This window comes from Aspergillus alliaceus, assembly GCF_009176365.1.
Source record: "Aspergillus alliaceus strain CBS 536.65 unplaced genomic scaffold BDW43scaffold_27, whole genome shotgun sequence".
NCBI lineage: Eukaryota > Fungi > Ascomycota > Eurotiomycetes > Eurotiales > Aspergillaceae > Aspergillus > Aspergillus alliaceus.
The window spans coordinates 401,207-426,117 of NW_022474710.1; the positions used below are offsets into that span (position 1 = coordinate 401,207).

The window sequence follows — 24,911 nt, forward strand, 5'->3', positions numbered from 1 at the left end:
TAGGCTTCAATTATGAAAAATAATGAAAGAGGGTTTGAGAATTTGCGTGGTTGGGTTTTCCACACAACTGAAGATTATCGACATCCTACATATAACGATCATCTGGCCCTTTCATTCACAATGCACATGAACGCAAATTATATGACCTGGTTTCATTCTTGCTTCATGGACGCGTACGCTACTCATTCAGAACAATCGTCCCAACGAAGTCCGAACGTATTACAAGCCTTCCCAGTCCTGTTTCTCCGAATTAATCAATTTCCTTGATATTTTGCTTCTTCCACTGTCTCGCCGGCGAACCTCCCCGTTTTTTTTCGCTACACTATTGCGCTGAAATTTCCATCTTATGCTTTCTTAGGATATTTCCAATTCCGGATGTATTCTGCATCAAGGCCGTTGTCGAATGCCTCTTGCTTAGCGGCTAGTTGTTGATTGATCAACTTTTCCCGCACATGGGACGCGGTGTTACCAAGAGATCCCACACGGTCGATGGCATCGATAGCAAGACTATAACGGTCCGTCTGATTCCGGACAGCTAGCTCAAATGGTGTATCGATATTGCCCTTTTCTTTGTACCCTCGTACATGCAAGTTGTGTTGTCCGGGTCGCTTGTAGGTAAGACGATGGATAAGCCAGGGGTATGAATGAAAATTGAAGATGATCGGCTTGTCATCGGTAAATACGGCTTTCCATTTCCTATCGGACATACCGTGCGGATGGTCTTTCTCATTTATGAGGCGGAACAAATCGACGACGTTGACGAATCGGACCTTCAGTTGAGGAAGATGTTCGTTCAGTAAAGCCGTTGCAGCGAGAGCCTCATGTGTGGGCACGTCACCGCATGCAGCCATCACAACATCGGGTTCATGGCCTTGATCGTTACTAGCCCAATCCCAGATTCCGAGTCCTTTAGTGCAATGTTCAATAGCTTCGTCCATGCTTAGGAATTGGATATGTTCTTGCTTATCGGCGACGATAACATTGACGTAGTTGACACTACGGAAACAGTGGTCCATGACTGAGAGAAGAGTGTTTCCATCAGGTGGCAGGTAGATCCGAACCACCTCAGGGCTCTTGTTTGCCACTACATCCAGGAATCCAGGGTCCTGGTGGGTGAAACCATTATGGTCCTGTCTCCAGACAGTAGCAGTCAGGAGAATATTGAGAGACGCGACCTTCGCGCGCCATTCTACTTCCAAACACTTCTCAATCCATTTGCAATGCTGATTGACCATGGAATCGATGACATGGATGAAAGGTTCGTAACTGTTCAACATACCATGTCGGCCGGACAGCACGTAGCCTTCCAGCCAACCCTCGCAGGTATGTTCACTGAGCATCTCCATTACCCTCCCTTCATAGGCCAAGTTCCCGCCATCCTTATCTTCCTCGAAGTAGTCGCCTAGCCAAACCTTTTTACCGGCTTTATAAATTTCCGCGAGCTTGTTCGACTCCGTTTCGTCAGGACCAAAGACGCGGAAGGTGGTCATGTTCTCTTTGACAACGTCCCTCAAATACTTCGACATGTTTGTCATACTACCGCGGACAGACACGCCGGGATCAATATCCTTGAGGGCGTAGTCCCTGAAATCTGGCAATTGGAGGGGTCTGCGAAGCATGCCGCCATTGCCGACGGGGTTGGCACTCATACGAGAATTTCCTTTGGGTGCGAGCCCTTTCAACTCGTCTATCAGCTTGCCATCTTGGTCAAAAAGCTCTTCTGGTTTGTAACTCTTCATCCACGATTCGAGAAGCTTCAAGTGGGCGGGGTTCGTCAAGACATCGGTGATCGGAATTTGATGTGAGCGCCAGTATCCTTCGAGCAACTTTCCGTCAACCTCTCTCGGAGCAGACCATCCTTTGGGACTCCGGAGGACGATCATCGGCCAACGGGGTCGGAATTCCTTCTTCGACTCCCTTGCTTGCTTCTGGATCTTTTTGATTTCCACAACACACTGCTCTAATGTGGCTGCCATGGCTTGATGCATGCTTTCCCTATCATGGCCTTCCACAAAATACGGCGTCCACCCGTAGCCAACGAACAAGGATCTTAGTTCGTCGTGGCTAATGCGAGCGAGCACAGTCGGGTTATTGATCTTGTATCCATTCAGATGCAGGACAGGGAGGACCGCACCATCGGTGCGTGGATTGAGGAACTTCGTGCTATGCCAACTAGTCGCAAGCGGCCCGGTTTCCGACTCTCCGTCTCCAACCATTGTTAACGTGATAAGATTGGGATGGTCGAAGACACTTCCGAAGGCGTGAGAGATCGAATATCCCAATTCTCCGCCTTCGTGAATCGAGCCCGGAGTCTCCGGAGTTGCGTGTGAGCCGATGCCTCCCGGAAATGAGAATTGCTTGAAGAACCTCTGCATGCCTTTTTCATCTTCGGATTTGTCCGGATACACCTCGGAATAGACTCCCTCTAGATATGACTGCGATAGAACAGCTGGGGCGCCATGACCAGGACCGGAAACGAAAAGAACATCCAAATCGTACTTCTTGATCAGCCGATTCATGTGAAGCCAGGTAAAGGACTGGCCAGCATCCGACCCCCAATGGCCTAGCAGGCGGGCTTTGAGATGCTCGACCTTGAGGGGCTCTTTGAGAAGGACATTGTCTCGCATATAGAGCATTCCCAAGCATAGGTACATGCTTGCGCGGAAGTATGCATCCATTTTGCGGACTTCCTCCGCATCCAGGGGTTGTCCCTTGACGGTGGAACGAGTACCTCCATATGCGCTGATATTATCGCTATCGGACTCTCCGGTGGGCGCCATTTTCAAGAGACTATGAAAGTCAGAACTTAAATTTTTCCTAAACCAAAGACAAAGTAGAAAAGTAAGTGGAGTGGTTTTACCCTAGTGGCATCGACTTCCAGTGCTGGTGAAGTCAATCTCCCCGTGTGAATTCATTTGAGGTTAATGGATGGATTTCCCCTTGAATACATGATCTTAAATACATAATGAGGGTGGCCTGACGTAGTCTACTCTTGTTGCTTGTTTTTTCGGAAGCTCAAGGATATCAAGTGAGAGTCAATGACGTGCCGCGTGTCATCCGGAAAGCTTCTGGACCCAGCCCTAACCCATGGAAAACATTCATAATATGTTATGCTTCTCGCATATTCTCACAAACTCTTTGCCTGTTGCATTAGGAGTCCCTTGCTGCACACTTTAGTTTAACTTCGATAAGTAACATCCTTACCTGACCAGTTGGGCCAGCCATTACCATAGAAAGGTGCACGTTCTCAGCGGTGGATGAGACTCCGCCCAGGTACAGGGTTTAAAATCGTAAAGTTGATATATTACCAGTATAATTGCCTGAAGAGATGCACAAATGGTTCTTTCCATATCAGATTACTACCAAAGGCAAATTAATCTCGACTCTTAAGCGTAAGATGTCGACTGTCTTGCCTACTAACAAATATTAGCCTCTAGCGACTCGGGTACGATTACCCGAGATCCTCATATCCACAAGATACAGACCAACCAAACGTTCCATCTAGGTGAGCGGAAGCGAAAATCCAACCCCCCGAGGACGTCCGCTACTCGCAGTTCCAACTGTTCCTAACAAACGGTGCCCAGTGCAAAGAGGTAGGTAGTGTACGACAACTTCCACTTTAAGGAGTCTTTGGGTGCTATGCTTCGTTTCCTGCCCCAATTAGGGTTCCCGAACGATTTGATAATCGTTCGGTATATAGTCCTGAGATAAAAGGTACAAGGGATCCGTTCTAGCTGGTTGATGGAGGAGACCTAGGGGCTCTCTTTCTCTTTCCTCGTTCTCTTTCCTCGCTTTTGCTTGGTATGTCAGCTCATGTACATCCTCCCTTCCTGTTTCCATCATTGCCCATACATGTCAGTGTTGACAGCGCCGCAAGGCTTCTTCAACAACCCAGGAACAACCTGACAAATTGCATCCGATTAGGATTATCATTCGAGTTCTTTCAGATCGGAGCGATCGCTAGGGAAACGATTTGACATCTCCTACATTACATCGCTAGCATGTATGTCGAATACATACCATGGTTCTACTATCACTCAGACGAATCTCTTAAGGTTATACCCTCCAAATAGTTCGGTGATTTGCATACTCCATACAATCTCGGGTACATGTACCCGAGTGTGAAAAAAATCATCTCGCAGCTTAAATAAAGAGGTATATGGAGATCCACAGCCGGAATTGGGGCGTAAATCAGTTGATCTCTACTCGCATTTCAAAGGGCCTCTAAGAATCAGTCACTATCTCAATTGATGCGTCACCTGTGGCCGTCGCGCACTATCTATCATAGTCCCCCCCGAACAGCAGTCTTGGCACTTCTCCAGCCGACAGTATTCAATTGCCAGACACGTTTTCACTTTTTTGGAAAACATAGAGCAAATTCCGGGATCTTAGTCAAAGATAATATGACTGAATCGACAAAGGCAGCTTCTCTGCGCTTTGTGGATGTAAGTATCCCACCAATGTCAGAAATTGGACTTAAAAAAAATCACCTCCCAAAAATTCGAGTCCGGGCTCATGGCGCAAACAGGTGGCCGTTACATACACCGCAGACCAATTTCAAGGAATCTATCGAGGCAAACAGTATCATGAATCAGATTTCGCAGAAGTTCTCAAACGTGCCAAAGAATATAGCTGCGAAAAGATCATGCTCACTACCATGACCCTTCCAGGAGCTCACGAGAACCTGAAAATTGCGAGAGAATTTCCAGAGATGTGCACAATGACCTTGGGTGTGCATCCGTATCATGCAGGCGAGATATACGCCGAAAATGACGGAAGCGAATACCTTCAAGACCTTCGCAAGCTTGGAGAAACTCTCCGAGCTGAGAATCCGTCGCCGCTGGTCGCCTTCGGAGAAGTCGGTCTCGACTACGAATATTTAGACCGCGCCGACAAAGAAACACAGCAGCGTGCTTTTCGTGATCAGTTGGATCTAGCTGTCGAAATGCAATTGCCTTTGTTCTTGCACGTGCGCGAGTCGTGCGCTGATTTTATCTCGATCATTCGGCCATATCTTTCCAAGTTGCCGCGCGGTGGGTTGGTGCATTCTTTCGCTGGGTCGAAGGAGGAGATGTTGCAATTGGTCGATCTAGGCTTTGATATCAGTGTTAATGGGGTTTGCTTTCGTACTGGGGATCAATTGGAGATGGTCCGCCATATTCCCTTAGACAAGCTGCAGCTCGAAACCGATGCACCGTGGTGCGAAATTCAGAGCAATGACGTGAAAATTGCCCCGTATCTCGCCGATGCAAGACCGCTGCCCCCGTCTCGCAAGCATAACAAGTTTGTCATGGGGCAGATGGTCAAGGCACGGAATGAGAGTTGTACGATCGAACGCGTGGCTCTGGTTGTGGCAGGCTTGAAGGGCATTTCACTTGAAGAGGTTTCATGGGCAGCATGGAATAATAGTGTACGAATGTTCGGGTTAGGTGTGCAGGCTCAGTGATCTAGAGATTGATTCCCCTTAGACATTGCTATAGAGTGTTCGATATAAAGTTTTATATACATATACCGGGTTCTTGTTCGGGCAGATCCCACGTTGGAATAGAAGGGTTACTTTCAGTCGTCAAAGATTTCTGTATCTTCATCTGTGCCTACGCAAGATAAACTCTAGATTTCTGTTCCTTTCATCATGACACCACTAGCGTGAGCCACCCAGGCTCCCACAACATCTTTGGGCGTATAAACCCCCTTCTTTCCCTCTTTCCGCCACCTCCATACCTCTTCACCATCTCCATCTCTAAGGGTTCGTCAATCATCAACAGCTTCATTGGCACTTATCGTCATTTCATCAACATATCTCCAAGCCTTGGATCATACTCCATACCCGCCTTAGGAATCTTGGCCGCAACAACGGTATAATTCCCCAACAATCTCAATCGAAAGCCCGCCTCGCAGTAAATGAAATAATACAGCCATTTCCGGCGAAACGCTTCAACCTCTCTATCAGAGGCATCAAGCTGTGCATCCCGAAACGCTGCTTCAACCTGGCCCCAATTCCGGAGAAAGTTATCTCGCCATGCAAATAGACTCTTTCCATAATGCGGTCCGATATTCATAACGGAGGTGGCTTCTAACTCCGCCTTCGATCCCTTGTGAATAGCGTCCAGCAGGGCGTGTATAGAGGAAGGCAACCTCCTGGGAAATTATACCTGTCGATAAGAGTTGGTACGCTAGATCTAGACTGATGCATCTGTGACACGGCCTAAGGCTCAGAGAGATATACTACCCACGGAGAAATCAAAATACGAACCTTATTCGTCCTCGTAATTCCATCAATGACCATAACACCATGACTGGGATGCAGCAGGGAAGAGATAACGCGGAAATACTCATCCAGGTATTCTGCACCGACATGCTCAAACATCCCAATCGAAATAATACGATCGTAGTATCCCCCATTGCCCTCAGGCCCAGTTGCGATTGATCCTCCAGGCCAGGCTCTTGGATCCCTTTCTCGGCGATCCTCTTCTGGTCGTCGGATAGGGTCAAGGATGTGGTGATTCAACGATATCTGTGCTTTCTGTATTAGAAGCTGGACTTTTTTCTTTTGCGCTGTTTCCAGAGTCTCGGTGGGGTCGCCACTCCAGTGAGCGCAGGAGTAATTCATATCTGAAGAAAAGAAAATTGGCGAATAGTTCGTCGGAATCGTCGTAATGGGAGGAGATATATCGACGGGCATTTTGAGGGTCATTTGAGGGTCGTAGAAGCATGGTCAGTCGGGGGAGACTTTGCACGAGGAAATTTCCACTGCCGAGTTGTGTTTTGTTCTTGATGTATGTCTATCCTTATTACATGGAGTTCCAATCGATGAGATGTTATAGCCTTATGGTAAACGTGATATACATCGAACAGGCTGCTGAGGCTGTCGCAGTCGACCTCCTGGAACATATATGCTTCTGCGAATCCCTACATACTAGTATCAGAGATGCGTCGCTACACCTTCTTGCGGATCACTCACGAGATCAAAACAAACATGCGCAGATCCTTCTCCATGCATCGACATCTCTCACGACAATGGTGACAGCCGGCTTATTCTCATCGCCGAATTCAACTACTTAGGGCGGGTCTTTGTACTTGGAGATGATCTTCAGCTGTCTGATGGAAATGTTTCCCAGCGCGAAAAGGGTTAATTTCTGAGCACAGGTACACAACAAGTTAGACAATGGCGATCATACTGAAAGAAATCTCGAAATAATAAGGGCAAAGGTCAGATAACTGATTAATTCTTAATACCGGGGCTTTAATATATTTCTATGTTCTGCATTCTTCAACGCTATATTCTCTCCTCACCCCATGATGACTGATCACGACTGACTGCAAGCGCAAGTTTCCGATAGCGTATGCATGCATACTAAAGTCTTTATTGGATTTTTTTATTCCACTAGCCTCAATGTCACTCTGAGTGGTGCAATGGGGTAACATCCTTGAAAATATGTTTCAATAATTTTCCAGATATCTGGACGGTTGTATATTTGTAGTGATGAATCCAGTATATTTAACTTCTAGGATCAAAAAATACGTCAATAGGAAACACCAGAGATATCCCTCAGTGTGTTTTGAGCAATTTTCTCATGAATTACTGTATAGGGAATCCAATTATATCCATGCCTACAAGTTTTCCCTCTCAAATTTTGATAGCTCACCTGCAAGCCAAAAAGTTCTACTGTACACGGTAAGCCGACTCAAATTACCTTTCCCAGCATAGCGGTCTCTTGGGGTGACGCTAGTCTCCAAAAGGCAGGCTTCGATTGGAATCCGCGGAATTATTAATCCCAGCACTGATGACTCATCCCATGTATAACTCGGCACTATATTAACTATATCATATCCAATGCGATAAGCTCCAACTCCCATCACAACACCCTCCACACATACTATACCACTAGTGCATCTCGAGACGCAGAACATCCAGCATGACAGACCCAGACCTAACCCTAACAATCCACCACCAAAGCACCCAGCACACCCTCACCCTCCCGTCAACCGCAACACTCCAAGACCTCACCAACCACCTCGCAACAACCCTCCACATCCCACCGGAAACCCAGAAGCTCCTCATCGCCCCAAAACCCGGCATGCAAAAGCACCCCTTCCCCGCAACCCCCCTCACAACCCTCCCACTCACCTCCCCGAAATTCAAAATCACCCTCCTCGGCACCCCGACCGAAGAAATCCGATCCCTCCACGCCCAATCCGAAGAAACCGCCCGCCGCGCCTCATCCCGCGCCGCCGCCCTCGCAGCAGCCTCGAAACACAAACCCGCCCGAACACCCTCAGGAATCCACACTCTCTCCTCCTCCTCAAACAACTACACCTTCCACCGCCTCCTCCCGCTCTCATACCTCCCGCGCCCAGAGCGCTCCCTAGACTTCCTCAAGCGCCTCCGCGACGATCCAGGGATCAAGGCCGCGATGGCGAAGCACAAGTTCTCCGTCCCGCTGTTGACGGAGATGAACCCCGCTGAGCATACGACGATGGAGTCGCGGACGCTGGGCCTCAATCGGAACAAGGGGGAGGTGATTGAGTTGCGGTTGCGGACGGATGCATACGACGGCTATCGGGATTATCGGACGATACGGAAGACGCTGTGTCATGAGCTGGCGCATTGCGTGCATAGTGAGCACGATCGGGACTTTTGGGATTTGACCGCGCAGATTGAACGGGAGGTTGAGAGGGCGGATTGGAAACATGGTGGGCAGAGGTTGACGGGGCAGGACTTTTATGTTCCGGATGACTGGGAGGCGGAGAGGGGGAGGGAGGTTGTTGATGAGTGTGGGTGGACTGGCGGGGAGTTTGTGCTGGGAGGGTTGAAGGAGGATGAGGTTGGGAGGAGGGCTGGGGCGCAGGGCGTTGAGGGGAGGAGGGAGGTTTTGGCGAGAGCTGCCGAGGAGAGGATGAGGAAGAAGAGGGAGGAGGAAGGGAATGAGAGTGGTAATTGATGGGGGATTTTGGGTTTAGGGTGGGTCGTATTGTATATATGTTTAATCATACAAGATATGAGTTGATGATAATGAAGACATGACTGCATTAGAGCTATTTCCTACATGGTTTTTGATATGTATAGCTTGCGCCAGGTACAGGATGGCCAGGAAGGTCTTATATAAACAATCTATACCTGCTCGTTGACGAACAGGCCCGCCATGCCCTGTCCGGTACCAATGCACATACTCGTCACCAGTACCTTCTTCTTGGTGCGTCTCGCCTCGCTCAGAACGGTGCAGATCTGTCGAGCACCGGTGGCGCCCAGGGGGTGGCCGAGTGCAATGGCACCACCCCGGGGGTTAACCTTGGCATGGTCCAAACCGAGGTTTTGCAGACAGTAAACAGCCATGGAGGCGAAGGCCTCGTTGATCTCGTAGATGTCGATGTCATCCTTGCTCAAGTTGTACTTGGAGAGCAGCTTGGGGATAGCAGCGGTAGGGCCGATACCCATGATGCGGGGAGGAACACCCGCCACGGTGGCGCCGCAGAATTTGGCCAGGATAGGCTGGTTGAGCTCAATGGCCTTGGAGCGGCGCATGAGGAGGATAGCAGCAGCTTCATCATATCAGCATCGAACTGTAAGGTCAAGAGTAAGTGAACTCACCGCCGTCCGTGACCTGGCTGGAGTTACCACCCGTGCTCCGGTTTCCAAACTTAGGGAAAGCAGGCCGGATCTTGCCCAGGGACTCAGCCGTCGTGCCATACCGGACACCCTCATCCTTGGTCAAAGTAACCTGCTTGACCTCGCCCGTCTTAGGATCCTTCACCTTGGTGGTGATGGGAACGATCTCGTCATCAAACCAGCCCGCCTTCTGGGCCGCTTCCGCGCGGCGGTACGACTCGGCGGCATACTTGTCCTGGGTCTCACGGCTGATGTTGAAGTCCGATCCGACGTTCTCGGATGTCTGACCCATGGGCTGCAGGCAATCGGCCGACTCCTGGTTCTTGAGGATCTCTTCGTGGAAAGGCTTCACTGCGTCACCACCCGCGGACATCAGTTCAGCACCGACGGCGACACCGATGTCGATTTGACCCAATGTGATCTGGTTGGCAATGTCCTGAACGGCCTTGAGGCCGGAGGAGCAGAACCGGTTGACGGAAGAGGCACCAGATGTGTTAGGGATTCCGGCCGCAAGGGAGGCGGCACGGAGGATATAGGGGGCCTTGCCATCGTTCACCTTGACACTGTTAGTACGACTTCCGTGGTCTCAAGTCTGGAAAGGGTAAGTAAGAAGCGTACATTACCCAGGCAGACGTCCTCAATCAGAGCAGGGTCGACCTTGGACTTCTCCACCAACTCCTTCAACAAAGCGTAGATCAGGTAGTCCAGTTCTGTGTCCTTGAATCCACCCTTGACGGCTTTAGTCAACGGCGTGCGCAGTGCGAGTGTGATAACGACATCGTCTGGGTTCTTCTGGGTGCTATTCGAGTCAGCATACGTCTCCCATGTGATATAGATGAGAACCTACATGGCGGAGAGACCATTGCTTCCCCCCTTGAGGTGACTGAGAATGGAATTCAAACGATCTGTGGCCATTGTGGGTGTTATGAGTCTATCCAGACGACGTTAGTAACTTCAAACTTCCACGGTTTGGCCCGGTAACAGCCAATGATAAGAGCAACGCGGGAAAGCCCGATCATTAAGTAGCAGGGAGGTATATGCGGGGAAGGACAGTGTGTCCAGACCGCTGATTTTGTGAGGGGAGATAGAAATTACATAGCGTCACTTACCAATATTCTGATTAACTCCGGTGAGGGAAAGTAGAGGAGGCGAGTCTTGGAGGGACAGAGAGTACTGATATAGGAGGGAGGAGAGTGAGTTTCCAGCGGCAACCGAGGAACAGCCGAGGCTCATTTTGCTTTCCCCATATTACCAAAACTAAACTTAGATCCGGCAATATTTCATTAATAATCGCCAAGCTCTTTTGCTTCAAAAATCAAAGCTTGTACTAATTTCTACAAAACCATGTGAAATCGCAGCGAAATGAGCATAAATCGACAAAACTCCGAGACACCACTCCCGTCCTATCACGCCTCCAAGCAAAACCCGTCCGAGTATCTGAATTATTATATACAAATTCGCTCCCTACAAGCGATGTTGTAATTCTTCATTGCTGACTACGCTGCCCACCTCCGACCAGCTGGCTGGAGTGGCGACTCCGTGTGTCGACCGTCCATGATCACTCAACGTGCCGTCCGACCACTCATCAGCAGCAGATTCATAGATCTGACTGAAGCTGCCGGCTGTAGATGGTGTTGATGGGCGATCACCGCGTTCAGCCCCCGTAGAATCCAAGTCCGACAGATCGGAAAAAGGGGATCTCAAGTCGCGACCACTATCGTTCGTCGACAAGCCCGGATGAGCAAAGAGCACTTCAGAATAGCCCTCAGTATGACTCGAGGACCTCGAGGCGGGTCGCTCTACCTCGGCATGGTTCGGCGTAGCAGTTGAGAAATCCATACCAGATGTCTCAGTTGTAGGCGTATAGTCAATGAGCATAGCGGAAGCTGCACCTGCACCTGCACCTACAGCTACAGCTGCTGGTATCGCCACCTGCAAGTTCTCTCTAGTAAGAAGAGCGCCGGACGATCCCGTCCCGGCCATAGGGGTCGAGGAATCCGTCTGTTTCCCACGTTGAGTGACCTGTGAAGTCGTCACTTCCACGGCCGTAGAGCTAGCCGGTGCCGCAGAAGTGTCTGGACTATCAGTCCGGAGCAGACGGCCATCATCATCAACCAGCTTATCAAACGATCCCGACGGTGCGCTTTCTCTTCTTTTCCGGTGTTCCTCGAGCACAGATCGTCGTCGTTGGAGCTCTTCCTTTGCAAGCCGCCTTCGCTCTTCAGCTTCTGGACCCAGCTCTTCAGTCATAGATATGTCTTGTCTGGTAGGAGACGCGGGATTTCGAGGCTGAATCTCATCGCCGAGATTGTGCAATGCGACGGCAATCTTCCGCCGCGAGTTGTTGACCCATTGTCGAAACTGAGGTGATTCATAAACCGCTATTCCCGCTGCTACGAGCGCTGAGACGGTTATGATAATCCCTACTTCCGTGAGGCCCTGTTAGTTACCATACTTATGCAAAGTAGACCCAACCCTATCAACCATCTACCGATAAGCACACCGCCTGCTGAGCCGGAGACGACCTCATATGATCTAGATAAAGCTAATGAAAGCATCAAGAGACATAAGACTCACCTTTTGCAACCGGTGTCGGCATCTTGACCTCCTGTAGTCAAAATATGTCGTTTCCCTCCTCTAACCGACCGTATCAGGCAGCCAAGTAAAAGGATGGCGATGTCAGCGTCATCAGATGCGCCGGCACCCCGCGGGCCGACACGTGACGTCAACACAGCCCTTATCCGGAAACCCTATCGTCCGCTTTGGGCAGTCCGTTGTTTTTTCCCCCCGCGTCGGACATCAACATTGATCGATCTTTTGTTTTGCCTCTGTGCACAATACAATCTCAATTTAGATCTAGAGAAAGCATGTCTCGCCCTTCCTCCGTCTCTCAGCGTCCCCTGACGCTCACTGAAGAATTGGAGAAGCTTGAACAGTCCATCACCCTAACACTACAAGGTAAGCAACCGATAAGACCCAACGGCATCAAAGATCTTGTCTCCAAGTAACACAACAAATCCAGAAATCGACCACAACTTCAGCCAAGCCCACCGAATTGTTACAACCAGCATCCTCCCAGTCGTTGAGCAATACGCCGAACACTCACGCGATGTCTGGGAAGGCGCCAAATTCTGGAAACAATTCTTCGAAGCGAGCGCCAACGTCTCCCTTTCAGGCTACGAGGAACGACCCAACGAAGGCACAGACACACTGCACGACCAAACCGCAACGGAAGACGACTCAACCGCCGACGTGACGCAGAGCAACTTAACCGAAATCGGCACCTACGAAACACCCTCGTCCGCACGACTTGATGCTAGCCACCGCCCGGACGATCTGGAACTAACATCGCTGAGTCTGTCCTCGCATAGCACGCCCCGGCCGCCCGTATTCGATAGACAAGACCACAACGACACAACAGTGACCTCATCGATTGCCCGGCCGTCACCGTACGAGGAGCTGAAACGGGACCTCGACGAGAACGATGCCCCCTTCGACGGCGAGGACGACGATCTCCCCACGACCCCCGGACAACCTTTCCGGCCGCAGGGCCACACGCACGACGAGCTCATGTCCTCGTCGCCGTTTATTCCGCCTGTTTCGCACGAGAACTTCTCACCAGCGGGCAAGACTCCGGCGGATCCGATCCTGCATCGTCTCCAGGACAAGACGTATCGGGTTCAGGCTACCCCGCTTGGAAAGGGGTATGGAACGGGCCGCTCTAAATTCACCATCACTCCGAAGCCATCGACATCCAAGTTCGGCTATGATGATTCGCCGGTCTCCAGTCCCGAACCTGAGGCGCCTCAGCTACATGCGGAAATTTTCTCTTCGCCGCTTAAGACCCCCGGTACCAACCGGAAGCGACGTACAAGTAGCCATCTGCGCGTGACGCCACAGCCCGGAATAAGCGTGTTGACTCCGGCGAAAAGCGGGGGTAGAAACCGACCGGTCTGGGATAGCGACGAGGACTTCGACAGTGACGAGGACGAGGATCTGGGGCCCAGTCCCCCGAAAACTATGCAATTTCATATTCCTCAGAGTAGGCTGATGAAGACACCAGGTTGGTTCACCTAACCCCTTGTATGATGGGATCGCTGACTGACGGTTTACAGCGAAAGAAGCATCTAGACGGATCGTCGAGGACTTGCTGTTCACCGCCGGGGCAAATGATACAACGGACGATGTTCCAGGCGAGCAGAGCCCTAGCATCATCCAAAGGGTCCAGCGCATAGAAGACGAAACCTTCTAAATAGGCATAGATGTTGTTGTCTATGATTCTGGTGAGATAGGAGTTATGTAATAACATACGCGTAAATATACGTCAGTGTCATTTCTTTTCAGATGTACGGGCTGTATTCCCAGAAAAGTAATGCATCTCTCATTGCTGAACACTAGACTATTACATTCACCCACACATAGCAAAATTCGCATTACACAAAAGCCCGTCATCGACACGAGCACCGGAAGACAAACGTATTCCAGACATGCACGGACAAAACATCTCCAGCGACAACTCAGCACTAACTTCGAACCTGCGGAATCAACGGGGCAAAGAGAATTACATAAGCATACTGTAAACACATGAAGGGTATCGAGCGTGAGGCGCTGATCATGAGAGGTTTGGAGAGGGACGAGATGTCAGGAGAGAAGAAAATAGAAACCCGCCTTATATGTACATAGTGTTGATGAACCGTGGGGTATTCTAATGATAGAAGAGAAAAGGAAATTGTCCAAAAATAGGAGAAAAGAAAGCAAAAAACCAAAGCCTAAAAGCCTGATGCCAGACCAGGCTTGAGACGGACTTGTAAGGGCAGATATTCTATCACTGCAGACCCATGAACACCTCTTGACAATTTTCCACCAAGAACTTCAACACCTCGTTCTTCTTTTGCACATCTGTCATCTCACGAGCCAAACTCTGCGGCCTCATGATGGTTGGGGCGAAGACCACAGCAATGTTCTGGCTGGTCATCAGGTTCTCCTTCTCGCGCTCAACTACGCGCTTCAGGTGGAACATGAGGAATTCGAGTACATCCCGGTGAACTCGGGGCAGTTCCAAAAGGCACTTCTGCAGTGTTTCAATCCGCTCGGGCTGCGAAGTGATTTCGCCGGTCTCGATGATAATTTCGTAAACGTCAAATGTGATCAGCGGATTGGGCAACTTCCGGAAATATTGCTTAAGTGCCGATGTCACCGCATGGATATCGAGATCCGGGTCCGAAATATCATAGTCCTGTGGTTGTCGCTCGAACCCATCGCGGATCGTCTGAATCGCGGAGCTGGCACCCGACTTGCGGTAAATTCCTTCCATATCCATGCCTAAAGCCACGGTTAGTTTGTCATCAGAATAGAGGTAATGATTAGAGGCGTACCTCGTAATTCAACCTCCTGAATACAACGAGTGATGATGGCAGGAATGATGCTCTTTTCATGCTCCATCCGCTGCTCCAGATCGGTACCAAAAAGCCCTAGAGATCATTAGTCCAGACTAATAACAGATGCTAAGTGGCACACACCTGTTGGGGCAGCTTCGGCTAAAGCGGGGACACTGTCAGTCGTTGGCATCCTTGTTCCAGCCTGCTTGTTCCGTTGGTTCCCAAAGAATCCAAATCCTTGTCGGCTAGGGTCCTGGGTTTGGGAGCGTGGCAAACCAGGAGAGGGTTCCGCGGCGCTCTCACTCGTACCAAAAGCGCGATTGAGGCCCTTGGTGACACCCTTGGCGACGTTTTGGCCTCCCTTCTTCCAATTGAACTTGCGAGGCTGTCCCTTGCGAATACTGACTACCTGGGGACCCGGGACAATGGTGGCTGGCTCCGCCTCTTCGGACATGTTGGCCGTCGAAACCGATGTGGCCAGGTCGTTACCGGCCTTGAGTGCGTCGATGGAAGATAGCGATTTCTCCTTTCCGTGCGAATAGATGCCGAGACCATTAGCACCCCTATTGCTCTCTAACGAGTTAGCTTTATAAAGCTCTTGGATCTGGTGCACCAGCTGGTTATTCAATTCCGCCAGTTGGGCATTCTTCGACGACAGCTGCTCGAACTCTTGGAAGCTCTTGTCCTTCATCCGGTTGAAGTTGGCAAGTTCCTCGGCGGCCTCGTTCCGTTTCTGAACCAACTCCTCGATCTGAGGCGCGAAGGAGTCCTTCAGCTTCTGGATAGATTCAACAAACTCCCGCAAAACCTGATTTGTGAGTTTGCCGACGTCAAGAGCGCCGCTTCCGCCGCGCTTCTCAACCTCCAGATGATCGGTCAGCACCGACAGTTCCCGCATAACGATCTCCTTCCGAGCATCTAGAACGACCATAGTGGAGCGCTTCTCATTGAGTTCCGTGTTAGCCAGCTTTACGTCCGCGGTAGCGTTCAACATAGCCTCCATTTCGACAATCTTCTGATCCCGCTCAAGGACCCGCTGACGCTCCTTACGCAACTCAGCTCGCAACCAGGCCACTTCCTCAGGTCCAGCACTCTCTGGGGAGATGGCAGTGGGACTTCCAGGGTCCTGGAACGGGGCGTTCCCGTTGACCGGCAATTTGGGCCACTTGGCATCCTTGGACAAGCGAGAGCCTTTATCACTGAAGCTGCGACCATGGCGCACCGAGTTTGACATACGACGCAAGAAAGATTCATTGTTCTGTGGGTCATCTGACCCCATCAGTCGTGTCATATCTTCATCCATGAATTCGCCCCCGCCACTGTACCGCAAGGCCGACGGCGACTCCGCGCGGTCCACCTGGCGCTGCAAGTCGGGTTGATGGAAGGTATTGATAGAATTCGGGCGTAATGGCTTTGACTGCTCAAAGTTGGCGTCACTGCGCGGGGACCGGGGGGATTCACCCGGTCTAGGTGAGCCCTTCCTTCGGTCAAGCGACGGCTCACCCGGGGCGATCGATTGTGGACGAGGTGACATGCCGGCCTCCTTCCGGGAAAGGTGTAGCTTGCTCTCCAATGAATCTCCGCGTTTAGGGAGATGCTGCATGCTACCAGAAGACAAGAACGACCGCGCGGAGTCCAGGGATCCACTAGTTTCGTGTAAACGGCGAAGCTCATGTGACGGCCGAATGGGCTGGGTTACAGAGCTATCCGCCGTTGATGCGTCTCGCTGAGGGGTGGTTGACGACCTTGTGCTCTCGGGGCTCGAATTAGAGAAAGTGCTCATCTCCTTGTGGCCTGGGGGCAAGCCGGAGCGTGCACATTGTGTAGAGCCCGACCTTGCACGCCTCGGCAACTCTGGCGGCGCCCTAGATTCGTCACTGGTTGTTGGACGAGAGTAACCGCTAGGCTCTTCTTGCCGCCAACGAGTCGGGTCAATATCGGCGCGCTCCCGGCCCTTCTCTTGGTATGCGATATGCGGTGATGTGCTACCAGAAGGCACCGATTCAGTTCCCTCTCTGGGAGATCGGTGCAGGGACCCGGGGGATTTAGAATGTTGAGGGGACCGCTGTTCTTCAGAAGGATCAAATGCGACCGGAATCAGGAATTCTCCGCCATCTGTCTCCGGTTCGCGGGGTATCATGGAGTGACGGTTACTGCGGTAGGTGCTCGAAGGGAGGATTAAATTGTCTATAGTCAACTCACATCAATCATATGCCCTTCAACCTGGGACCGGGAATGTTACCTTGATCGGCAGCCGCACGAGGATTCGAAGAGTCTTGCATCCTTCCCGCGTCCAGCACAGGCGCTGCACCCCGTGATGTCCCATCTGTGACTGGTTCTGCATAAGCATCAGCTACTAGGTCGTCGGCGAGTCCTGCTGCGTGGCCGGCTTCCTCTGGAGGTAACGAAGGCAGGGATTTATCGAGTTTCACGCCGGGCGCTGACTTCTTCGTAGGCGCAGCCGCGCGGTTTCGCTTCCTGCGTCGCTGCATTAACGATTCATGACAGTCCATGCAAAAAATACCTTGCGACGTCCGCGCATAGCGCAAATTCTCAATTTTCCGTTTACAATTCCTGCATCGGAAGCACTGGGCGCAAAATGCTTGCTCTCCGGTCAAGATGGCCAGGTCTTCGATTTTGTTTCCACATGAACTGCAGCTATATGTACAATTGCTGCATATTAATGATCCGTCGCCGAGGAGAAGGAGGTGAGCATCAGAGTCGAGAAGAGTGCCACAGGTACTGCAGCAAAAACATTCGATATGCCATCGATTGCCCGCTGGGGATTGTCAGCTCCGCCCAGTATTGACCGCCCCAAAAATGAACTCACCAAGCTCGAACGCCTTTCCCTCTTCTAGGATCTAACACAAGGCACCCACATTAGTACGCATCTCTAAATTCTGTCCGGTAATCGCATACCTCTCCACAACCCTTACAGGGAAATGGGTTGTCATCTTGCTCCATAGGGGATTCGGGGTACGCCGCAGGGGACTCCATCTTATTCCGCTATGGAAGAAGGGGTGGTGAAGTATCGTAAAGGCGAGAGGTTTACGGAAGTACAAAAAGGTGTCAGGGTCGACGACGCCCGGGGCGCGTCCGCGATGTTATTCTCAGACGATTTGACGACACAGGGGGGGATGTGTTGGGATCGAGTCACGCATCCGGCAGCAAAGAAGAACGAGCGAAGGGGAGGAGGGGAGGGCGGTGGTAACAGCTGGCCGGTGCGAGGAAATAAATCAGGACGGAGCGCTGGGTGGACGGCAACTTCCACTAAAGAAGGCAATAAAAAGCCCTCGAGCCTATGGTAAGCAAAGGAGCCGACGTCAGTATCAGGTCAAGATCGACAAGGCCCATCGCGGACGAGACTGAGGGGTGGGTGGTTAGAGATGGTGAGGAAGAAGTACCCCAGATCCCAGGACCCAGGGGTAGGGAGGAGGGGACAGGGCTGGAACTACCCATGCAGGAGAAAGGACGCGGTCGATCAAATCTGAGCTATCCCAATGGGACAACGGGAGACGAGACTGGAATATACACCAAACCAGTCGATAAGTAGACAACAGAGGGGGGTGAGGGAGAAGAAGGGACAAAAATAAATTGAGGTTGATTGCGAAACCCAGAGAGGTGTGAGAGGGAGGGAAATTGAAACGCACTTAACGGTGAGCGACTGTTTCAGATAAACTTCAGCGACAGAACGCGCGGAAAAGCGAACCCTTCGGGAGCCAACTCAGCTGGTTGGCGCAACACTCAGGAACAGGGCGGTAGGAAGTGCCAATTAGATCATTAGATATTAATGGTAAATAGTAAAGCAGAGAGAAAAAGAAATGAAAGGGAAGCCCATGGAGGAAAGGTGTGGAAATGAACAGGGAAGAAGAGACGGGACGGAGAGTAGGAAAGAAAGACGGTCTGGATTCTCGCGACCTGAGCCCCAAAATAAGTCACGCCCCTTCCCCATATCCTACAAGAAATACTCTCTCATACTCATAACAAAGAAAAATATCTCTCTATACCTAATATATATATTTCTCTCTCTCTCGTTCTATATATATATATATATATAGATAGATAGATAAGTATGCCGTGCTCTATAGTTCCCAAAACGCCAAGGCATATACAATGGTATTATTAAAGTCCCTTTACAAAAAGTGGCCGCCAGTTCTCCCATGAACCCAAACCCAATATGCATCGTATATAATGCGAAAAAAGATAGATACCGACATTTTGCCCACCCTTCTATGGTGCAAAGGCTTTTCGTGATTTCGGCTGAAAGAGATGTTTCAAAGAATAATCTCCACGGTTAGCGGTTTCTTTGCTTTAATTCTTTTTTTAACCTCCCCTCCAATTTAGGGGCATCCTCAAGTCTCCAACGACTGGTGGATCACACTTGTTCGGTATGTCTCACTACGCTGGATCAACTCCTGATGCGTACCCTGCTCCACACACCGACCCTCTTCAATCAAGAAGATCTGGTCGGCCCGGTGAATCGTATTGAGTCGATGGGCAATAGCGACGATCGTAGTCCGTCCAGCCAACGTAGCCAGCGCTTCCTGGATCCGTTTCTCGGATTCAACATCCAGTGCACTGGTCGACTCGTCCAACAACAGTAAGCGGGGCTTCCGCACCAATGCTCGCGCAATGGATAGACGCTGGCGCTGACCACCTGAGAACTGTTTTCCGTCATGGCTGCACATGGTTTGGTACCCTTCGGGCAGCGCCATGATCACGTCGTGGATATTAGCCATACGACAGGCCTCCTCGATCTCCGCCTGGGTCGGTTCGTGGCCGGGGCATGCCCCAAGCCCGATATTAAAGGCCACCGTGCCTTCAAAAAGTACATTTTCTTGAGGTACGAGAGCGATGTCGTCTCGAAATTCTGTGCCCAGCTGGCGTGTAACATCTACACCATCAATGACGACGGATCCAGAGATAGGCCGGTAGAATCGTTCCAGCATAGAGAATGTGGTTGACTTGCCAGATCCACTGGGGCCGACCAATGCGCAAAATTGGCCTGGTTTGATATTGATATCGAGTCCGTTCAAAATCGGCCGTTCGGGCCGATTTGGGTAGGTGAAGTGTATCCCCCGAAGTTGGGCACCGATGGCCTTGTCGGACGTGCGCTTGCGTGGAGCACGAGACAAGTCTACGGCTTCAACATCTTGTGCTGATGCCTTCTCCTCAAGGAGACTACTGGAAGGTTTGAAACTGGAAGACGATCCTGGGGATAGTTCCTCCTCTGCGGAGCAAGTGTTGAGGAGCTCGACGATGTTAGACGATGCGACTCGGGCCTTAGAGATATCAGGCGCCAAAGCGAACATCTGACCGCAGGACTGGGTACTAAACAGCAAGGCTGGCAGAACGATAAAGAACTGGGTCTGGGAGTAGAGCCCAGCGGCGATCTGCTTCGAACCCCACCAGTATGCGAGCGCATAGACCAGGTTACTAATGCTAAACGCTAAAGCCAGCCAGATATTACCGTGGGCAATTGCCTTCATGGTGTTCCGGTACGGCTGTGTTAATGCCCGACCAAACACTTCGTACGATTGTTTTTCCAAGGAGAATGCAGACACCGCCCGGATGTTATCAACGGCTTCCACGGTAATCGCGGTGGCTTTGGCAAAGGCCTTCTGGTGCCGTTCTGCGAACTTGGCCTGGACCCGTAGCTTCATCATACCGGCCGCCAAAAGCACAGGGATAGTTGGGAATAAGACAATCGTGATCTTCCAAGCAATGGCAAAGGAAATTACCAAACCGGCCACCAAATTCACGGCGGTGGCCAGGAGAAGGCCAATTGTTGAGCCGGTAATTCCGCTCAGAGCAGATGCATCACCAGTGATATAAGTGATCAAAGTCCCCGGTGTGCGATCATTCATGCCGTGCCATTGCATCGTTTGGCCAAGGAGAGATCGCAGGGAAAGAACCCGGATGCGATACAAGATCTTGTCAGCCGCCCAACCGAATACAGCACCACCCACGACATTGGCGGTCAATTCGACCAGCGCAAGGATGAAGAATAGTAGACCGTAAAGGTTTCCGCTATGGCTAATGGCGTCCGCACCTTTGCAGGGGTTCAGATTTCCCACCGTATGACCGAAAACGATTGCTTCGGCCGAGTAGGAACCGCCGATGATGCAAGACATAAGCAGTCCAACCAAGATCAATGGCAGGTTTGGTCGCATGAGAGAAAAAGTGTACTTGGTGGTAAACCAACCTGATCGCTTCCTTTTCTTGTCCTTCTGGTTGCCATCCTTGGATCCTGGCGGCGTCTCAGCTACGACTGTGTCCTCCGTGACATCCGATCCGCTGGCTCCAAGAAGACCTGCTTCCTTCTCGCCGGCCGCCTGGACACTCTCTGCAGAGGAACAATCTCCGCGGGGTGCATCGCTGATCGCATCTTCCGAAATCATCGCATCTTCGGCGCTCAGCCTCCCAAGGTTCTGAAGGCGCACCATTTCCGCGTAGACACCACCGCGCGCAACAAGTTCTGAGTGGGAGCCTTCTTCCGAAACTCGACCGCTCTGCACCACCACGATCTTGTGAGCATCCTTGGCAGTCGCCAGTCGGTGCGCAATGGATACAGTGGTGACATGCTCAGATACCCTGGCCAGTGCCGCCTGGATCAGCTGCTCACTAGCGGAATCCAGTGCAGCCGTCGCTTCGTCCAGAACAAGCAGACTCGGCTCTCGTACCAGGGCGCGAGCCAAAGCAATACGTTGCTTCTGACCTCCACTCAGTTGGTTTCCAGCATTTCCGACACTGGTTGACAGTCCATAGGGCAGCCCTTCAATAAAGTTCAGTGCGTTGGATGTAGCAGCCGCCTGTTTCACCAGATCGACGATCTCGGCCACCCGGCTGTCATAAGCAGACAAGGCATCCTTCTCGGGCACTCCACTTCTGATTTTCTCGGCAAGCTCCGGGAGACTCCCATCCAGAATGAACGACGCGAATTCTTGATGCCTAGAATGTGCCGAAGACACAAGACCGTAGGCAATGTTTTCGAGGATGGACCGATCTAGTAAAGATGGTTCTTGTTGGACAAAACCGATATTTCCGCGCAAGTACCGGACATTGATATCTCGAAAGTCCTTCCCACCGATCGTCACCTGCCCGGCGTTCGGATCATAAAATCTCTCGAGAAGAGACACAACCGTAGACTTTCCACCACCGGAGGGCCCAACGATAGCGGTATGCTTCTTCGGTGGGATGACGAAGCTCATCCCCTGCAGCACGGGAACATCTGGACGAGATGGGTACGTGAAGTGGACATCATTAAATTCGATATCCTCCTCGTCGAATGCCACCGATTTATCGCCCTCGTCAGATGTTCCGTCAATAGCTGACTTGCGGTTGATGACTGCCAAGAGTCGCTGCGAAGCGCCTGCTGCGGAGGCAAAAACATGAATGAATGGTGCAACCTGACTCAGAATAAAGGAGGCATCGATCAAGACAAAGATCACGGTATACACAGCACCCACAGATACACCTGAGTTTTCGTTGGCTACCGAATGCGCAATCATCTGGGCACCTTCCCAGAAAGCTAAGGCGTTGGCGGAGTACGCAACAAAGTAGAGGAAACCAAGCTGCGCGGCATGCGTGCAGGCTTTCTTCAGGGCGTCCATATGGGACTTCGAGAGGTATGAAGCAAATCGCGTCTCCAGGCGATCGTTAGCATTGAACGCATGAACCAACGACAGGTGCGACAGGCTAGATGAAGCAATCGACGTCGCCGAGCCGATGTTTTCAGTTATACGGCCAGCATATTTCTTGATATAGTGACCTCCAAGCAGCGACATGACCATGAAACAGGGCACCACCGAGATCAGCATGCCTGCAATCCTGGGCACCTTGATGAACGCCACGATATAGGAAGCCACGAAGTATGAGATGGTCGTAATCACCAGGCCCACCTTCTCCGAGGTCCCCGACTGGATGACTTCCACGTCACTGACCAGACGCGAAATAACATCGCCAGCGGGGAGAGATTCAATGAAGTTCGCCTCCTGTTTGATTACACTCTCGAAGTATCTCTTGCGATAACGACGCGCCAGTCGTTCGCTCACCGTGCACCAGCATGACGTGTGGATGTAGATGAAGCAAAAGTTTGCAATAGTGATATATATCACATACAGTACTTTCGTGCGAACACTGTCCGAAAGCTCACCGGTGGCATCTGTTGAGGCCGAGCAAGTGACGGTATTGAGGTCGTTGATCAAATCACCAAAGACAATGCCGAGCAATGGAAAGGGAACTCCACCGGCAATCGCAAATATAACACCACAGATTATAAGAAACACATCCGTTGCGGTGTAGTCAAGCGAAAAGAGAAGCCGGATGTATGAAAAGCATTGCCCAAGGTCCTCCTTGCTGGGAATATACCTTTTCACGGCTTGCATCTGATAGGAGATGGGGTATCAGCATGTGACCGGGACAGACTATTCAGGCAAAAGATAGGTACGACAACATACAAAGCCATGGTCGGTGCCATTGGGATCCTTCTGTCCATTCTCGGCCCATTCCGCTTGTGACATTATGACGGTATATGTCTATAGAAACCCCGCAAGTAGGATTTGGAGAAGCCGAACGACCGCGGTCTTATTGTGGGGTATTAAGTATACAATATCCGTACGCGGCGCAAGACCAAGAGACGGGCACCAGGCCGTCTAATGTTTTCTCTGAGAGATGTCGTGGGTAGTGTAATTAGATTTCGGGTGCACGAGCTCTCAAGAAGGCGAGGTATCAGCCGAAGAAAGAATTGACGCTCAAGTATGCTCGCCTAATCTCTCGGGCTACAGTAGCTCAAGCTCACCAAAATTTATCAACCAGCAACGGTGGAAGGGAGAAGTAATTCATTCAAGCAAACATCCCTAATAAGCATCGCCCCCGAGGAACGAGAGAGAGGCAGACACAGTCTGAAATTGACACCAGGCAAAGCACAGCAACAGTCAAACGAAGGAAAGGGGAAGGATAGGAAGGAGCAAAGAAAAAAAGGCAAAAGAATTTATCTGGGATACCATGACACATACCCATGCCCACAATGAACACGCTAAAGACGAGGGGACTTTAGCAGTACGACGGCTCCGGTTGCGGCGCCCAGGTTGGAGACTGGAACCAGCAATTGATTGACGCCATGGACACCAGTGGGCGAGCGAGAAGAAAGAGGGTCATGGTCTGCAAAAAGCGGAGTAGCCAAAGAGCGAAACGAATGCCAGAGCCAGAGGTTGACGAAAGACATAATCTCTCCACTTGGCAGGGGGGGGTTCCCAAGAGGGGCCTCTCACGGTGGATATCTGATACTAGATTGATAAAATTTTTTATTCTTTTGAACGGGCAAAAGATCGACTAGTGGGGTTTTCATCCAGTGGGAATTTTCTGTTGCAGAAGCACGGCACGAACCGATTATTGGCCGTCTCTTCTCTAGACCAGTGGGGCAGAGACCATAATCTCTTGCCGAGGGCATTCCCATTGTTGTGGTATTCTTCTGCTTCAGGGAAGGTGAGAAGCGGGACGGAGTACAAAGCACCAGGAGGGCTGGGAAAGAGAAAGAAAAGAAAAAGAAAAAGAATCGGGTTGCAAAGTTACCCTCGGGGTCCGAGGGTCCAGGGATGCGATGCGCATCATCATCTTAGTATCCGTGGCGATCCATGAGTATTCACCAGAATATTCATTATGCAATGGAATCGATCAGGAACTACAAAAGAAAGAAAAAGAACGCAAAAAAAAAAAAATAAGAATAAGAATAAAACCATAATATCGATGATGATAATAATAATAATAATACTGATATTAATACTAATACTAATCTGCCAAGAAACAGCCACAAAATGGGGTTCACCTTTATTCAGTGCGTGGAAGGGTTTCTGATTTAATTTTATTGGATTTGCACAATAAAATCTGATAACTCAAAATCACCCGCAGCCGCTCCTCCAATCATC

At 50.8% G+C, this 24,911-nt stretch overlaps 10 protein-coding genes across 10 annotated transcripts; 4 read left to right on the plus strand and 6 right to left on the minus strand.

Annotated features, from left to right (window-relative positions):
- Positions 1-344: 344 nt before the first annotated feature.
- On the minus strand, positions 345-2,780 carry BDW43DRAFT_300959 (phosphoketolase family protein; the record flags this gene model as incomplete). Its single annotated transcript, XM_032044979.1, has 1 exon — positions 345-2,780. The coding sequence occupies one exon, from the start codon at positions 2,778-2,780 to the stop codon at positions 345-347; it is 2,436 nt and encodes an 811-aa protein (XP_031899467.1).
- Positions 2,781-4,208: 1,428 nt separating this feature from the next.
- Positions 4,209-5,446, plus strand: BDW43DRAFT_320090 (TatD family hydrolase; the record flags this gene model as incomplete). The annotated part of the gene is made up of 2 exons (XM_032049024.1): positions 4,209-4,445; positions 4,529-5,446. Exons 1-2 carry the CDS (start codon positions 4,251-4,253, stop codon positions 5,444-5,446), a joined length of 1,113 nt encoding a protein of 370 aa, XP_031899468.1. The 5' UTR covers positions 4,209-4,250.
- A 337-nt stretch (positions 5,447-5,783) lies between these two features.
- Positions 5,784-7,104, minus strand: BDW43DRAFT_320093 (S-adenosyl-L-methionine-dependent methyltransferase; the record flags this gene model as incomplete). The annotated part of the gene is made up of 4 exons (XM_032049025.1): positions 6,847-7,104; positions 6,677-6,782; positions 6,254-6,612; positions 5,784-6,092 (listed from the first exon to the last, which is right to left on the minus strand). Exons 1-4 carry the CDS (start codon positions 6,889-6,891, stop codon positions 5,784-5,786), a joined length of 819 nt encoding a protein of 272 aa, XP_031899469.1. The 5' UTR covers positions 6,892-7,104.
- A 525-nt stretch (positions 7,105-7,629) lies between these two features.
- Positions 7,630-9,152, plus strand: BDW43DRAFT_107347 (putative zinc metalloproteinase). Its single transcript, XM_032037847.1, has one exon. The coding sequence runs from the start codon at positions 7,917-7,919 to the stop codon at positions 8,940-8,942; it is 1,026 nt and encodes a 341-aa protein (XP_031899470.1). The 5' UTR covers positions 7,630-7,916; the 3' UTR covers positions 8,943-9,152.
- Positions 9,028-10,792, minus strand: kat1 (putative 3-ketoacyl-CoA ketothiolase (Kat1)). The gene is made up of 5 exons (XM_032037850.1): positions 10,717-10,792; positions 10,455-10,538; positions 10,226-10,406; positions 9,590-10,163; positions 9,028-9,540 (listed from the first exon to the last, which is right to left on the minus strand). Exons 2-5 carry the CDS (start codon positions 10,520-10,522, stop codon positions 9,113-9,115), a joined length of 1,251 nt encoding a protein of 416 aa, XP_031899471.1. The 5' UTR covers positions 10,523-10,538; positions 10,717-10,792; the 3' UTR covers positions 9,028-9,112.
- On the minus strand, positions 10,540-12,399 carry BDW43DRAFT_279086 (uncharacterized protein). Its single transcript, XM_032042265.1, has 2 exons — positions 12,185-12,399; positions 10,540-12,030 (listed from the first exon to the last, which is right to left on the minus strand). Exons 1-2 carry the CDS (start codon positions 12,204-12,206, stop codon positions 11,072-11,074), a joined length of 981 nt encoding a protein of 326 aa, XP_031899472.1. The 5' UTR covers positions 12,207-12,399; the 3' UTR covers positions 10,540-11,071.
- BDW43DRAFT_107350 (DASH complex subunit ASK1) lies at positions 12,167-13,869 on the plus strand. Its single transcript, XM_032037848.1, has 3 exons — positions 12,167-12,565; positions 12,630-13,670; positions 13,723-13,869. Exons 1-3 carry the CDS (start codon positions 12,475-12,477, stop codon positions 13,857-13,859), a joined length of 1,269 nt encoding a protein of 422 aa, XP_031899473.1. The 5' UTR covers positions 12,167-12,474; the 3' UTR covers positions 13,860-13,869.
- A 444-nt stretch (positions 13,870-14,313) lies between these two features.
- Positions 14,314-18,218, minus strand: BDW43DRAFT_107507 (putative Rho GTPase activator Rga). The gene is made up of 6 exons (XM_032037849.1): positions 17,905-18,218; positions 17,816-17,846; positions 17,228-17,764; positions 15,127-17,172; positions 14,983-15,078; positions 14,314-14,929 (listed from the first exon to the last, which is right to left on the minus strand). The coding sequence occupies exons 1-6, from the start codon at positions 17,980-17,982 to the stop codon at positions 14,433-14,435; spliced, it is 3,285 nt and encodes a 1,094-aa protein (XP_031899474.1). The 5' UTR covers positions 17,983-18,218; the 3' UTR covers positions 14,314-14,432.
- Positions 18,219-19,225: 1,007 nt separating this feature from the next.
- BDW43DRAFT_279103 (ABC transporter ATP-binding protein) lies at positions 19,226-23,440 on the minus strand. Its single transcript, XM_032042266.1, has one exon. It carries the CDS (start codon positions 23,370-23,372, stop codon positions 19,338-19,340), a length of 4,035 nt encoding a protein of 1,344 aa, XP_031899475.1. The 5' UTR covers positions 23,373-23,440; the 3' UTR covers positions 19,226-19,337.
- A 22-nt stretch (positions 23,441-23,462) lies between these two features.
- Positions 23,463-24,656, plus strand: BDW43DRAFT_279104 (uncharacterized protein). Its single transcript, XM_032042267.1, has one exon. The coding sequence runs from the start codon at positions 24,107-24,109 to the stop codon at positions 24,320-24,322; it is 216 nt and encodes a 71-aa protein (XP_031899476.1). The 5' UTR covers positions 23,463-24,106; the 3' UTR covers positions 24,323-24,656.
- The last annotated feature ends 255 nt before the right edge of the window (positions 24,657-24,911 follow it).

Excerpts from the sequence above, each read along its gene's own strand:
- BDW43DRAFT_279104 (XM_032042267.1), top strand. The coding sequence starts at position 24,107 with ATGGACACCAGTGGGCGAGCGAGAAGAAAGAGGGTCATGGTCTGCAAA.
- BDW43DRAFT_279086 (XM_032042265.1), bottom strand. The coding sequence starts at position 12,206 with ATGCCGACACCGGTTGCAAAAG. Across the intron at positions 12,031-12,184 it reads GCCGACACCGGTTGCAAAAG|GGATTATCATAACCGTCTCA; the intron begins GTGAGTCTTATG and ends TCACGGAAGTAG.
- BDW43DRAFT_107350 (XM_032037848.1), top strand. The coding sequence starts at position 12,475 with ATGTCTCGCCCTTCCTCCGTCTCTCAGCGTCCCCTGACGCTCACTGAA. Across the intron at positions 12,566-12,629 it reads CATCACCCTAACACTACAAG|AAATCGACCACAACTTCAGC; the intron begins GTAAGCAACCGA and ends CAACAAATCCAG. Across the intron at positions 13,671-13,722 it reads TAGGCTGATGAAGACACCAG|CGAAAGAAGCATCTAGACGG; the intron begins GTTGGTTCACCT and ends GACGGTTTACAG.
- BDW43DRAFT_279103 (XM_032042266.1), bottom strand. The coding sequence starts at position 23,372 with ATGCAAGCCGTGAAAAGGTATATTCCCAGCAAGGAGGACCTTGGGCAA.
- BDW43DRAFT_107507 (XM_032037849.1), bottom strand. The coding sequence starts at position 17,982 with ATGGAGTCCCCTGCGGCGTACCCCGAATCCCCTATGGAGCAAGATGAC. Across the intron at positions 17,847-17,904 it reads CCTGTAAGGGTTGTGGAGAG|ATCCTAGAAGAGGGAAAGGC; the intron begins GTATGCGATTAC and ends GCCTTGTGTTAG. Across the intron at positions 15,079-15,126 it reads AGCCGAAGCTGCCCCAACAG|GGCTTTTTGGTACCGATCTG; the intron begins GTGTGTGCCACT and ends AATGATCTCTAG.
- kat1 (XM_032037850.1), bottom strand. The coding sequence starts at position 10,522 with ATGGCCACAGATCGTTTGAATTCCATTCTCAGTCACCTCAAGGGGGGA. Across the intron at positions 10,407-10,454 it reads AGCAATGGTCTCTCCGCCAT|CACCCAGAAGAACCCAGACG; the intron begins GTAGGTTCTCAT and ends TGACTCGAATAG. Across the intron at positions 9,541-9,589 it reads CAGCCAGGTCACGGACGGCG|CTGCTGCTATCCTCCTCATG; the intron begins GTGAGTTCACTT and ends GATATGATGAAG.
- BDW43DRAFT_107347 (XM_032037847.1), top strand. The coding sequence starts at position 7,917 with ATGACAGACCCAGACCTAACCCTAACAATCCACCACCAAAGCACCCAG.